Source organism: Haliaeetus leucocephalus, unplaced genomic scaffold, assembly GCF_000737465.1.
Source record: "Haliaeetus leucocephalus isolate CR32 unplaced genomic scaffold, Haliaeetus_leucocephalus-4.0 Scaffold295, whole genome shotgun sequence".
NCBI lineage: Eukaryota > Metazoa > Chordata > Aves > Accipitriformes > Accipitridae > Haliaeetus > Haliaeetus leucocephalus.
The window spans coordinates 7,693,986-7,708,529 of NW_010972731.1; the positions used below are offsets into that span (position 1 = coordinate 7,693,986).

General features: G+C 44.0%; 1 protein-coding gene across 1 annotated transcript in view; it reads right to left on the reverse strand.

Annotated features, from left to right (window-relative positions):
- CACNA1H (calcium channel, voltage-dependent, T type, alpha 1H subunit) overlaps nucleotides 1-14,544 on the reverse strand; it is a 128,098-nt gene that overhangs the window by 85,385 nt on the left and 28,169 nt on the right. The window contains exons 6-7 of the mRNA XM_010570604.1: nucleotides 6,674-6,766; nucleotides 3,931-4,720 (exon numbers count right to left, since the gene is read on the reverse strand). Of these exons, the coding sequence (XP_010568906.1) occupies nucleotides 3,931-4,720; nucleotides 6,674-6,766 (883 nt within the window). The remainder of the gene's footprint in view (nucleotides 1-3,930; nucleotides 4,721-6,673; nucleotides 6,767-14,544) is intronic.

Below are 14,544 nucleotides of genomic sequence, written 5' to 3' on the forward strand. Positions count from 1 at the left end.
GACACCCACCCTCTAGCCCCCTCCATGGAGAGGCCTCTCTCCACAGAGCGTGGCAGACATTTTGTGTTCTGCTGCTGCGAGAAGACTGACTGGCACATCTCTCACTTTCAATTATTTTTGATTATATCTGACCAGGCTAACATCATTAGCGGTGATCTGAGCGCTATCAAGCTGTTGAACCCAATTTAGATAGCGCTTCCATTTAGCTAATAATGAGGAGGGAGAGGGAGAAATGGACCAAAGGTGGCTACAGACCACGGATCACAGCTTGAAGAGTCACGTAGTCCCTTCAGTCTCCTTCATCCCTCCTTCAGCCTTTAATAAAGCTCAGGTGAAGTCTTTGCTTGAGGCACAGGACTGAGTGTTCAGGGTGTTTTAAAATCAAACACATCGCCACATGTTTTGTGGTGTGAGGAGAAATGCTGACTGCCCTCTCAGAGCCCGGGTACGGAGATGATATGGACAAGTGTAACAAGGATGATTCAGGTGCAACAGGAACCAGACTTTATCTCCTCATCTTTAGGAACCAAATTCCTAGTTTCCTCATATTTAGGAACCAGATATTAATGGCAGACACCCCCCCACCCCAACATGAATGCAACACTGCAGGCATGGGATCCTTCTTACAAAATGCCATTCAAGCATCAATGAAAGCTTTTCTTGAGATTCAGGGAAATAAGGTGTGGGGACAGTTTTCTCCTGTAACATGCCCCTGTCTGGAGGTTGGATGGGGATACTTGGGTCGGTTTTGGGGAGACAAAGCAAAATGCAGTGGATGCCCCTGGCTCTGGGCCCAGGAGCTTGGAGCTCACCCAGCAGTAATGCTGCTGATTTCAGGCACTCCTGGCTGAGGACGTCTTTAAAGAGAAGGCAGCACCAAACAAAATAAAAGCACCCCATTAGCTTGAAAACCAGGCTGTGACAAGAGTCAAAATATACTTTACTTGCCTGAATGTCACTCAGATATCACTGACCTTCAAAATAGCCTTGCAGCCTCCTTGTTCATTATATCAAATACACCAGTAGGATCAGAAATATTTGCCCCCTTACTCAACCTGCAAGCAGCACCAGTGCAGCACTGCATATTAGCATGGCATTTCTGATCAGGACCAATCTGACAAGGAAAGACTGCAGCACAGCCACAGTAGCACGTATAGCAGAGGTAGTGGGCTTCCCAGACGTCTTTTAATGCTATCAAAGTGTTAAAAATTATATGAAAAACACTGGCGCCGCAGATGTCTTCAAAATACCAGAGTCTCCTTGGCTGCCTGCTAAAATAACCTCACAGCATTGCAGGGCACGAGAACACGGAGGAACAGGCTGTACTTTATGCTGTTCAATTCCACAACAAAAGAAGGGAAGAGGATACTCTCTCCCACAATTGCATCTTTCCCAGCAGACACCAACCTTGCTTCCAGCTGGGGCTGTGAGTGCCCTGGCTGCTAATGCCTCCTTAATGCTCCCAATTATCACTTGTGTGCTCTCCTTGCACAAGTCTTGCAGTGAACAGACTCTGCTTGTTGACTTGTAAGAGTGGAGAGAGAATTAAGTGAAACAGCTCTTTGTTTGCCCAAAGAGGCTGAGGCCAGGAGGGTTGGGTGAGCTTGTGAGCCCACCTCACCTTCCCCGCCGAGCACAGGGTAGGGACTTAACATGGCTCTTTTGCTAAGTTTAGGCTGGGAGGGAGAAACATGATTTGGGAGCTGTGCCTGACAGAACTACAGCCTCAGGAGCTAGCTTATTTGGCACTTAAAAACCCTCCTGAAGCCTGGAAGACACATCCATCATCTCTGCTGTATGAAGATGGCTGCGTTGCAGAAGTGAATCTGACTCAGCCTTGTTGGTGTAGCAGGAGGGGCTGCAGCAGGAGTGGGAAGGGGGGCCTGGAAAGAGCCAGAGCCATGGAGGGGAAGAGCTGGGCACTGACACATTGCGTGACAGGGTCTCCAGATGGACCCGGCTGACTTGCTTTGCTTCCCAGTCCCTGTGCTCCTCAGGGTGCCAGATAAGCTGCCGCTCACCAGGTAAGAGCTGTGGCATCCACCCCTTTCCCTAGATATGACCACGCTTCTGAAAGAGATGAAACAATTTCAGGAGATTTGTTTAAAGCATTTTGGCATCCTCTGGGTTGAAATGCCTCTGTAAAAAGAGGATACTATAATTGCATTATTAATAGCAACTCCATCTAACCTCCACCTTTCAAAGAACCACCACAGGCTATGTGAAAATCTCCTCAGTCATTGAAGTGGCCCTTGGATGTCACAGTTGGGACTGAGATCTGTGGCTTTCTTCTTCTGAAGAGGACCCCAGCAGCAGATCCCCCTGCAAGCATGAAGAACCAAATCTCTGACTTGAACACTGCCTTCCATGCAACAGCTCTTCTGCTCATCCTTGCTTTCCCAGTTCCAGACTTCTGCAGAGCCTGGGCTTTTATCTCAAGGTAAATACACATTCTCATAATAACCTTCATTGACTGGCATAGTTAAAGATGAACCAGTGATTCATATAAAGCCCTTGCTTAACAATGGAAGAACGTTGCAACTAACTTTGCCCCCTTCTGCCCTCCTGCTAAGCTCCCAAGTGTACAGAAATGTCCGCTGAAGGCAATTTCTGTAAACAATCCACTTTACCCTTTTGTATGGTCACTTAGAAAAAAACATATTAACAAAGACAAGCCACCCAACCTATTTGGCAAGCAACCTTTACTGTGACCCCCCCTAAGCTAGGCTTGGTATTTTTTCAGTACATACGTCACTAGGATAAATATTTGTGTCCATGCACACGCAGATAAACAATTTTGGAAAACACAGGCATTGAAAAAAAACAAAAGATGAGTTTGGTTTAAAGAGATTAAAGAATAGAAGCTAGATCTTTTTTACTTTTTACTGTTTGAGGGCTTAGGACTCTATTTTTCAGCCTTTAGCTCCAGCCATGAGGACTGGAAACATTTTGCAAAGTAGAAACTAAGAGTTGCATGTAATCCCTACTCCAGCAGTGGGTGATTTATATGTGAAGGGAGATAACACTACACTAACTAGCAGTGCTGGCGTGGCTGCAGTCCGTACAGGTAGGGATAGGACAGAGGTACAAAAGAGTCCCCAAGATGTCCCTCATAAATTCAGACTGAATGGAGCTCCAAATATGCAGTAACACTTAGTCCTACATTTCTTCTGCACATGGGGAATGATAAGAGAGAAAGCCTGAGACCTGCAGCTCTGCTACATTCCTGCCCTTACATGCATCCTCTGAGGACTAGCACAGAGCAAGACCCTGCAGTGGCCGTGGGCCTTCCTCCAAACCTTCTGCCCCTTCTTACCAGAAAGAAATTCAGAGGCTCAGGGGCCCATCAGAGCAGAGGTAGGGGTTTCTAGAAGTATCTGTTTTGAGTTCTTTCGGTGACTCCCTGTTTTAAACTTCCTATGTTTCCTATACCTTATGCTTCTCCACCAGCTTCCACCTGCTCTTCCCTTTCAAGGTACCACCTCCCAGCATCTGGGGCTTCTCTGGTGCAGGGCTGCAGCAGGCAGGTCCGTCATTCACCAGAGAGGTAATTCCATGGGCTGCATAGATCTGTTCTTGGGTGGGAACAGAAGGAGAATCTCCAGGATATCACTAAGCACATGAAAGGAGCTCAAAAACACATGCTTTGTAACCATGGGAGAGAGGCCTCCAGCGGTGGCCTGAACTCACTGCCCGGACCATCCTGTATCTTGATTTACCCAATGACTGCAAATACAAGGGTAGAAGGAACAGAGCTCTCAGTCCCTCAACCTGTCCTACTTCTGGCTTCAGCGCTCAGTTCAAATAGCATTCACAAAACAGCCTCCGTTTTCAGCACCCTACATGGCTGTCATTAACACCTTCACTCTTGAGCAATTTGCCCTTTGCCCAGTTTTCCTAAGCAAAAGAAAGCAGCTTGTTTGTCCTTACCATGTTCTCCTACCAGTTGCTGCAGCTTCCCATAAGAATCCGTGCCCAAATTCACAGGGCTATTAACCACGGCCACAGGTGAATTGCCATTCTTCTTTCCTTTGGGAACTGGAACAGAACTGGCCTTGCTAGTTGGAGAAGGCAGGATGGTAGGATAGTTCATGTTGCCATGGTTGGAGAGTCCGGCAGTCAGTTTAATGCTTGCAGGGGCATTGGAAGACTTACAGTTCACCTGTGGTCCTTCGACATGACAGTCTGCGTGGTAAATGCTGTGCACAGACTCTGAATCTGGAGGAGGAGCAGGGGTCTGCAAGTTGGGTGATGGAGGAGGAAGCATCAATTGGCCTCCAGGTTTCATGACCTTGAGTTCCAGGTCGCAGATCTCAGGGTTGGAGCATGGCCCCCGAGGGCTCCCATTGCTGATGTGATAGTGGTGGTGGTGGTGGTGATGGTGATGGTGGATGAGGTGGTGTATGGACGTGATGCGCTTTTTGCCACGGTGGCTTTGTCCATTTGTGGTGCTGTTTGGGTTAACTTTTTTCCGGCGCTTACTCTGCCAGTTATTGTACAGGCGTATTGTCCGCCTTTTCACCTTCCTGAAGATGTGGCAGATGTACTTGAGCAGCTCCTCGTAGCAGCTACCTGGCTCCGAGAAGCTGGCAATTGTGCTGTCGTTGGAGAGATAACGGGCCCGCTGCTCCTGCATCAGCTGGTTCTCCCGCTGCTTTGTTTCAGAAAACTGTGTTGCTATCACAACCAGGCACAAGTTAATCATGAAGAAGGAACCAACCTGGAGAAAACACAGGGAAAGGAATTAGCAAATTAGCAGGAACTTTACAAAGCAAGACACGTTCTTCGCCACCACATGCTGTCTGGACTTAAAGTGTGGTTCTTAAGAAATCCTGAGATTTCCAAACATGCCAAATCTCAGGGTCTGCTCACCAAATGTTATGTCAACATGTGCCTAGGCTGCTAAATTTGCTCCTAAGCCATGTTAAATTATTTTGGCAATGGCAGAGAAAGCTGTTAACAATAGCCTTCACCACTTTCCTCCCCTCAACAGTGATGACATTTGCTACTAACATAGGGTGTATGAAACACAGTGCAATCGGTTACCACTACAAAACAGATCACTAGAAAACACCCAGCCAACCTGCAAGGAAAGATGGTCTGAAGTCCAATTTGTGCTGTACTGAAACTGCCTCTTCTCTTCCTCTATCACTTCACACCCTGGCAAATGTATGCCCTCATTTTGAGGAGGACAGTCAGGGTCCATGCATCAGTGACCTTCTACTCTTGTATCCCTCTGACACAGAGAAATGCATCTTCAGGAGACTCAGCGTTTCTAGAAAGGCCTGATTTATTGTCTGGTTGAGTTGATGTGTTCTGGGGTGATACCAGGTTTTCAAAATGAAGTCCCAAGGACAAGAATGTGAAGTGACCTAAGGCTACATCCTTCCCTCAGCTGTTGAGTCCATAAACTGGTTTTTCACCACTTGGGTTCATAAATCAGCCAAAGGAAAATGTCAAATATTCCCATCAGAGAATCAGTGCCCTTAGGCGTGAAAGGGACTGACGTCAAGAAAGTGCCACTGTCTACATGGCCAAACCTCTGTGCTGCGCTCAGTAGGAAACGTATGGATTTAATCTGGACCATTGTCTGGTGAATCCTCAGGGGAAGCCATTGGGAGATGTTTTGCAGTGCTATTCTCCAGTTTGTAATATCAGCTTGGATACTGTTTGAGAAGCAGCAAGGGTGCCATTCCCAGCTCCAAGTGACTTGAGGATTAGTCACCTTCTGGCTTTTCTGCAAGGATCCATATGTAGAGAAGGGCTCAAAAGAGTGGAGCGTAAATCTCTACTATGCATGGCCCATTGCTAAAGGCTCAAAAATCACTGGCTTCAGAATGCTGTTCATTACTGGGAAACTCTCACACTGCTCTGACCCATGCCTTTCCCTCTGGTGGTGGGAGCTCTGGTGGTTTGACTTCCCAAGGCCTTCAAAACCACACTGACGAGGATGGGGTTATATATAAAGAATATCCAGCCACAAAAGCACCTCAAAGTGCCTCTGTCCCATGTCCTGCCTGAAATCTACTTGGTACTTTTCCCTCTGCTCTCCTCCTGACTTAAATGCTTTAACTTTTCCACAGATGTAGACCACTGGAGAAGGTTGTGCCCATTGTAAAAAAAGAACCTTGCTAACAGGGAATGGCAGCTTCTGAAGGCAACCTCCAGTGAGTAATACTTTGTTTTTAGGAATGACAGCACCATAAGACCTCAGAAAGCGGCACTGCCATTATTATGGTTATTTAAAGGGCTCAGGTGAAGTTCAACAGTTTGAGGGCCCTTCATTGAAATGAGGTGTCCTCTGGCAGACTGAGGTGGCTAAAAGAAGAAAAGCTACAGCCTCTCTGCTTTTTGTTTTGATTAGCAGTTGCTTGGCCAAGGCACAATAGTTAGGACACATCAAGGTGACAAGACCAAGACTGGGAGAGTAAGGGGGAGGGAAGACCATATGGCTTGACAAGCTGTGACTATGCATCACATGTGACACTAAAAAGGGCTATTGTAGCCAATAACCTGTCCCCGCAGCACTAATCACAACCCGAATGATTACACTTTATGTTGGAAGGAAAGTCTTCCACTCTGAATCCTAGCTGGCTCTTCTCTGTGAAAAGCCCAGGGAAAAACTTTACCCCACAAGGACAAGGAATGGGAGCATCTCACAGTTCATACTTACTATTATAAGCAATATAAAATATATAAAATTGTAAAAAGAATGTGCATCCATCACATAATACATGATGTCAACCCATCCTTCCAGGGTTATAACCTACAGGAAGACAGAGAAAGAAAGCATAAGAACAAAAGTCAACCAAAAAGTTAGTAAACATCAATTTTCTGATAGTGCCTGGTACTCATCACGCCACAGCATCTCTCAGGATCCATCCAGACCTGCTGCACTTCTCTTCCCAGTTGGCTTAGAATAGCAGCAATGTGTGACCAAAGGACTGGCCTGAGGTTTCTACAGGAATCTGGTACAATTAAAGTGATAAAATATTACAATAAAACATCTGAAACACTGGTTCTGAGCCAGTGCAAAGAATTTCTGAGGAGGGATTATAAACAAAGCAAAGGTCTCTCTGTGCAGAGATCTGGGCTTTTACCTTAGGCTCCTGGTTTTGTAATACTACCCATAAAATTCCTAAGTTTTTAAGTCAATTTTGTTTCTGTAAAACCAATTTCTTTGTGATTCCTACTGGCTCACCGTTACAACTGCATCACCAATATCATAGTGGGAAAGCATCTGAATGGAAAAGAGTTACTTTAATTAAATGTAAAATTGATTTCATACTCGTTTTCTCAGTCTTCCTTCCACTAAAAAAGAAGCTGAGGATTTAATTAACACCACACAGGCTGTGTGCAGAGCAAAGCAAATTCTGCCATGTAATTTACACTTTTTTATTTATATAAAACATACCAAACTTCTAGTTCTATCTTGCTGCTAGTCCTAGACCTGAAATTCCAGCACAATTTCCATCAAAATCAAAGCTCCTGTCTGAATTTACTTGCAGTGATGTACCCTGTTCACTACACCTAATGTGAACCTTGCTGGTCCTAGCATAAACCCAGAATTGCTGCCTGTCTCCAATTTCAGTGGCATCCTTTCTGATTTAAACCATGTTTGCAGTGAAGGAACTGTGAATTAGCTTGCTGTGAACAAGAAAAGGATCAAGCCTCATTGGTGTAGGGGACTTTCTGTATGATGCGTACAGGAAAGCTGATCCATAAAGCACTTGCTGTTGAGGCAGTGAATAAAACAATGTTCTTGTCACACTTGGAGCATCAGGGCAAAATACTTGCAGGGAAGTCAGACATGAATCCTAGCCACTTTTCTCCTGTTTTTTTTTTTTACTTAAGGAGCCAGAAGAAGCTCCTAGATATGGATCTTTGGTATACGACCACATCTGCAAGGGGGAGAGCATTGCTGTACACACAACTATCAGTACTCTCAGTTTCCCTGAGACTGTCAGAGCACCTTGCATTAGCTCATGTGTGCTGGAAGAGAAACACTACCTACTCTTGATTCCTCTCATCCTAAAGTCAAATGTGGTGATGTCTCACCAGCAAGTTTTCAAACCCACTTCCAGTGTTGAAGCACGCGTAACTTAACACCCACCACGCAGCTGAGTGAGAAGAAGCCAGTGAATACAGCTCCATGCTAAAACCAATAAACATGATCTGCCAAGGAGCAGGTAAAAAATGTCTCTGCAGCTGTTTGACTCTGTCAGCATTGCTAAAGACTTTGAGCAATCAGGTCTGATGACATGCTGGCTGCATTTACACAAACTGCACCCACCTCACCCGTTCCTTATTACATGCATTGGATACTTTTATATCACATCCTCGCTGCTGGTTAGTGGTGTACAGGTATCAGAGAGCAATGCTATGCTTCCAGCAGCATGGGTTTAACAAAACCAAAAAGAATGCTTTTGGTGAACACGAACGCCAGAGATCAATCTGTGGTAGAAAGTTTTCCACAACAGACACATTTTTTTGTGTGGATGCAAGTGTTGTTATTCACCCTGGAGTCTGAGAAGGGGTTAAGCTGTCTGGGCAGACACAGGCAGTAATCAGTCTGTTCAGCGGTACGAAATGGACAAGCAATCAAACTCAAGCTGCCCTTTTCTGCCTTTCCTTTAACACAGCTGAAACATTTATAGAGAGCAAAGTTCTTTTCGGTGGCATTCCTTGCCTGTGTTGGCTGTGCACAGCAGCCGATCATCTCTTGCATTCAATGCCTGTGGAGGTTCATGGGGAAACTGGAGGGATCAAGTCGGGACGTGACACAAGGCTAAACCAAATCACTGCCAACTACCTAAGAAATAGTCTTCTTTGTGTTGTTCAAAGTCCTCTCCCTTCCTTCTCCTCTATTTGGATGGACATTTTGGAGTCAGGCTGCCACAGCTGGCACAGCAGGTGCTCCATCCATTTACACTTGGGGATGAAAAATGAGCCCAGGGACTCCAAACATATTGAATACACCTCTTCACCAAATTTGCATTTTGCTGGCAATCCTCAAATTCAATGTATTAGAACGATTAAACTCAGAGGCGTGTCTACAAAAGGAGTTACCTGGGGGCTGCTGTTGGGCTTCTGTAGGCGCTGCCAGCTTCCCACCTGGGAAACAGCTGCTGAGACAAGAGTGAGGGCCAACCAACATTTATAGAGGTATTTTTCTTGCATGCTAGACAGCATTTTCAGCAAGAATCAATCAACACACCACATTTCTCCTCCAGAGGGCTGAAAATGCTCATCCGGCTCTCAGAATATTTAAGATGTAATTAGAATTTGCATTATTTACTACTCACTTGTGAACCAAAGGGATACAGGAGGGATAAACAGACCGCTGGGCTTTTGTTCTCCTGTTTCACATCTTTGTGGATTCATTCTTGGACTCATCACCCAGAATAAATGCAGCAGAACCTAGGGGAAGGATTCCTGAACTGCTGAGGATTAGAGAGTACTAGCAATCCTGTAAGAGAGCGCGCTCACATCTGTCTTCTTTTTTTAATCAAATAGCTGTGGAGAAATGCAGGAGAATACACATGCATAGCCACCTGTCTGGACAGGAACAGCGTCTATGATTTTTACAGCCTGATTCTTGCCATGCTGTGGACTTCTTTCCTGCTGTCCTTTAAAGTGCTCTGAATGATTTTATGAGTACATTTTTACCTACTCCAAGATCTCATTGCATATCCCCAGCAAGGCCTTGGTGTAAATGGGAACCAGACCATTTGAATTTGCCAACAGCTGGTCTATACACCATGAACTAAACTCTTTAACTATTTTTGGAACCAAGTCAAAGCCACCTGCACTGGTGCAAAGTTCACTGCTGCAATGCACAATTTGATCCTACACACTTATTCTCAGACCAGATGAACTCAGAGGGAAAGCTAGCAACTCTCGCTATTCTCCCAAGAACAAGGATATTTTTTTTCAGCATTGCTTTGCCTACTGTTCCTCCCTTGGGGCACCCTGACTGCAGTATCACCTACTTCGCTAAGCAGAAATGACTTCCTTCTCTCTTCAGTTTCCAATCTGATTAACGCAGTTGACTGCAGCTCCAGGATTTGGCCCTCCAAGCCCTTTATAGATGTCTTCCAAGGACCTAGAGCACCTTTCTTATGCTTTCCAATCTCAGAAATCCATTCTCAGTAATTAAATTCTGTTCAAGCCACGGTTGTTCACAGACAGACATATTAAACAGTGTCTCCAAATGTACCAGTTCAAAGCTTCCAATAAATGCAACATACGATTATTTATCAACAGAGATAAGACAGCAAGAAACACGTTTCCTAATTCTGCTCTGATGAAAAAGATGTGCAAGATACATGGCACACTAAAATTGGCAGCTGCAGGGAAATAGCTGAAAGATTCAATTAAGATGATTGGCAAGGTTGTCCTGGAGGGTGCTGCTCACTGTGATCACATGCTGCAGACCCACTGGGAAAGGAGATACTGCCCCCTTAGCATGGGGAAATGATTTTTGCCTTCGAAGGACTGAGACTCTGGGCAGAGAACAGAGCTGTCCTCTAACCCATCAGAGATCCTGTATGATGCTAAGTCTGATTCCCCTTGCCTGCTCATTCAGTCCTTTACCTCTTACACAGCATGGGCAGGGATGGCATCAATCATTTGTCTCCCATTAATACCTATGAAGCTGAGTATTAAAGCCCTGAGCCTTGTGTCTGATCCTCTCTCCCACCACTGCAAGGATTTAACTGAAAGCTCACTCAGGTGAATGTAAAGACAGATTTTGACTTCATTGATCTTTGGCTTGGACACCATTCATGCAGTCCACAGTCAGGCACTCCCTGATCACCATACTAAAATGAGCAGGAAAGAGTGGACAATCAGATTTTTTCTTTTTTATGTCTTCTATTCTGTGGTTCTGATCCTCCTGATTTGCTCATGCGACAATAATTTCATCGGTTGTAACAAAGATGCTCATCTGATTTATAGTAGCATAATTGGGGACAGAATCAGGTCTTCTAGTCAAGCTAATCAGAATCAATCTAAAACTCCAGAGTGAAAAATCACAAGGGAGACGTAGATTAAAGATGCTGGCAATTAACTCAGACCTCCGCATTGTTCCCAGGGAGACAGGAGGTTTACATTGTTTTTTCTGGGGTCACTTCAAAGGCCTCTGCAGAACAATTTCTTGTATTTTGTCAAGAAGTTTTCATCATAAAAATCCTTGCCTTTGAGCTCTGCCAAAATTTTTGCAAGTTCTTGGCTATAATCCATTCAAGAGCATGTTATTTTTTGCTTTAGTGTCAGTTAAGAAAAAAAAAAAAGAATCATCCAGGGAAAAAAACCCCAATACCCAAACTCCAACCCAAACTACTTTAATTAGTAAAGTCAAACACTGAATTACTTTCTGTGTATTAGAAAGCACTAATGGCTAGTGCCAGATGGACTGCTGCAGACAGAAATCAACCTTGAGGTGCCACTAATCAATCGAGGAAAGTTTGGACAATTACTGTGTGAAGTGAAGCTGAAAAGATTGCAAGAACTGAATGCACAGCATACAAAACTCCAGCCTAGCCCTGAGGCCTGATCTTTCTCATGGTAAGATTTCACTTCTATGATTACTTGAACAAACTTCATTTGTAGAAACAGCCTCCCTAAGAATGGGAACCAAAATCAGCATCTCGCACTTTGATCAAAACCGCTATAAAGCATAGCTCTGGCAAACAGAAATGTCCTTGGTGGTTGATTTCAGAATTGCAGGTGCTTGTTCAACAGTGCCTCACTGAAGCAGGAGATGATACAGAGATATAGAGAAATCCAAGTGTTTCCAAACCATTTGAAGTGTTCATCTTAATTGACATCTATAATTTGCACTCAGCTTCTTTTTCTTTGGCCTAAACTGGGTCCTTTGGGAACAGGATGGGCATTATCTGCATCAGAATCAATTATGCTGAACCAAACAGCAACTCTGAGCACTGCCATGATTATTTGGTTTTATTTAGTTTTTATCTCATCATTTCCCTGGCCCTGCTGCAAGGCTTTTTTATTTTTATAAACCTCATCAAGACAAGATCCAATGATATAAATTGAGAGCGCTATTAGTTACTATGATGTTCTCAGTAAGTTTTATAAGGCCTTCAGCATTCATTTCTGAAAGCCTCTTATCTATGTATTCTGCCCTCTTGGGCATATTGATTTGGCTAGCAAGCACTGACCAGTGAATAATAGAGTACTCCTTTTCCATATGCAGAGTGCTTGGCAGCTAACCAAATCACTATTTTTGAAGTCAACTTCACAATTTTAATTATTTCCTCATGACACATGTTGTTAAGTAACCTCTGTGGTCAGAAAAACAGGTTTTATTATATTGAGTAATGTCCTTTGAACAGATGCTTTCCCTTTCACTTTGAGGGCCTGCTTACTTTCCAAAGCAACTTTAGACATTTCTTTATAAATTGAAAGTCTTGCAAAGCATGCATCTGCTCTGAAAAGTGGCCCTGCAAAACTGAAAAAAGGAAACTGTGCAACCTTGCATGTCTTGGATTTGTGATGGCTTAAATTTGCTCCACATAAACGTGATCTCTGGTCAGCATTACCAGTTCACAGTGGATCTTGAAAAGCAGAGCGCAGCCAGTGTGCAATAGTTGGACACATCACTGATACTGTTATTGGTGGCCCTAAACCTCATGAAAGTGAATCTGCAGGCTTAAAAATGGCATAAAAACTCAACAACTTCTGCTACAAAAGGAAGGTTAGTTGCTGTCTCTCCGTTTCACACTAAATAATGCAAGATCCTCATCTGATAGCAAAAACATCACTGATTTCAGATGACTGCTGCTTATAACAAATCGCATCTCAGTCCATATTCATGAGGTTTGATTTACTGTGGTAATTATCCTCTGTCTTCATTGTTTGTGTAAAGTATCTTATGCACAGGGAATGTATTTAACTGTTTAGCTTCAGCAATAATGAGTCCATTATCATGGAGAGCACCATAAATCAGCATTTTATAGCAGAGCAAAGCTGAAAGATGAAGAGTCTGCAATGAGGAGAAGGGAACCGAAGCCAGACTGAGATCCTTGCTTACAGATGAGTGTACCATATAGCAATTATATGAATGACAGCACTTCTCCAGACACCACTGTCTGGAACACAGCAGCAGTTTGGGGTACTGGCCCAAATGAAAAAAGCAAGGATTTTTGTTATTCATGTCATTACACCTTGTTTCAAATTACATTAGACATTATTAGGGACAAAGGGTGCACAACTTCAAGCAAAACTAGCCCTCTGTTCAGGACTTATGACCCAAAACACATTTCAGGTGTCCAAGCGTCTAAGCTTTACCCATTCACACTAATCAGAGCATGGGGGGTGTCTTGTTCTCCTGGATGGGTCTGACAACTCAACGCAGTCTGGAGACAGTTGTGTGGGGACATGAGGGTAAAGGAGCCAAACCTTTGGCTTAGCATGCAAGTCTCCCTTAGGCTATGTACAACTCACAGTGCAAGGTGCAATAGCAGCAACAGATCATGGAGCCCGTTTGGGGCAATCAAATCAAATTAAGATTTTCCTGTAAGAATTGTTGATGTACCTCAAGACCAGTAGCTTTTTCATCACCTAACTGGACTCCAGATTGGGTCATGGCTTGCCGCAGGCACCCTTCTTTCTACTCTGGATACAAGAATCTATGATTGAGGTAAGATGAAACCCTTCCAAAACTACAGAGGTTTCTGTGCCATGCTGGGTCACTCTGATACCTCCCATAGGTTAGTGGGCCCAGACCCGGAATCAGGATGGCCTCTCTGACTTGTGCTATATGGGACAATTCATTCTAACCTTCAAAATTAAGGAGATTTTTCAAAAGCAACTAATCCTCTTCAAACCACACTCTGAGATGCTTTAAAGGGGCTGGATATTTTTAGATTGGGTATTCAGCATGAAAGCTCTTCAAATGCAGAAAATGATGTTTATTTGGCTGACCAAATTAAAAAAAGCAACACCAACAAAACTCAAACCCCATCATTTAGAGGGAAATATTTTTGGTGATCCAAAACAGATTCAAGTCTAGTGACAAAGCATCATCTTGAAGCAGTGGAAATGAAAAGCTTAGAACTCTTTTCTTGCCAAATTCAGTACAGATAAGCATTGTTGAAATATCTCCAGTTTAAAGAATGAACCATTTGACAAAAAAAGTCCTTTTGGCCAAAAAATTATCTACTCAATCAACCCTGAAAACATGGGCACCCAGTGTGACAGCTGCTTCTGAAAAACATGGCTCACAAAACTACACGTTGCACGGATAAATACAATTGCTGTTGGAAGCCACAGGCTCTTTCACTTCCTTCTGCTTCAGTGTGCCTTTTGGCTGTTCCCCAAAATATTTAAGACTACTGGAAGTGGAAGAACAGAGGTTGCAGCAGACAGGCAAGCAAGCGTGTTGGTAACATCTTGCGTACAATACTCGAGACACTGGGGTAACCATTCCTGAGCTGTTATTTTGTAAAGAACTTGGCTGAGGTACCTTGACGTCCCAGCAACAAAGCAAGAGAAACAGCCCCCCCCAAAGTCCCTGTT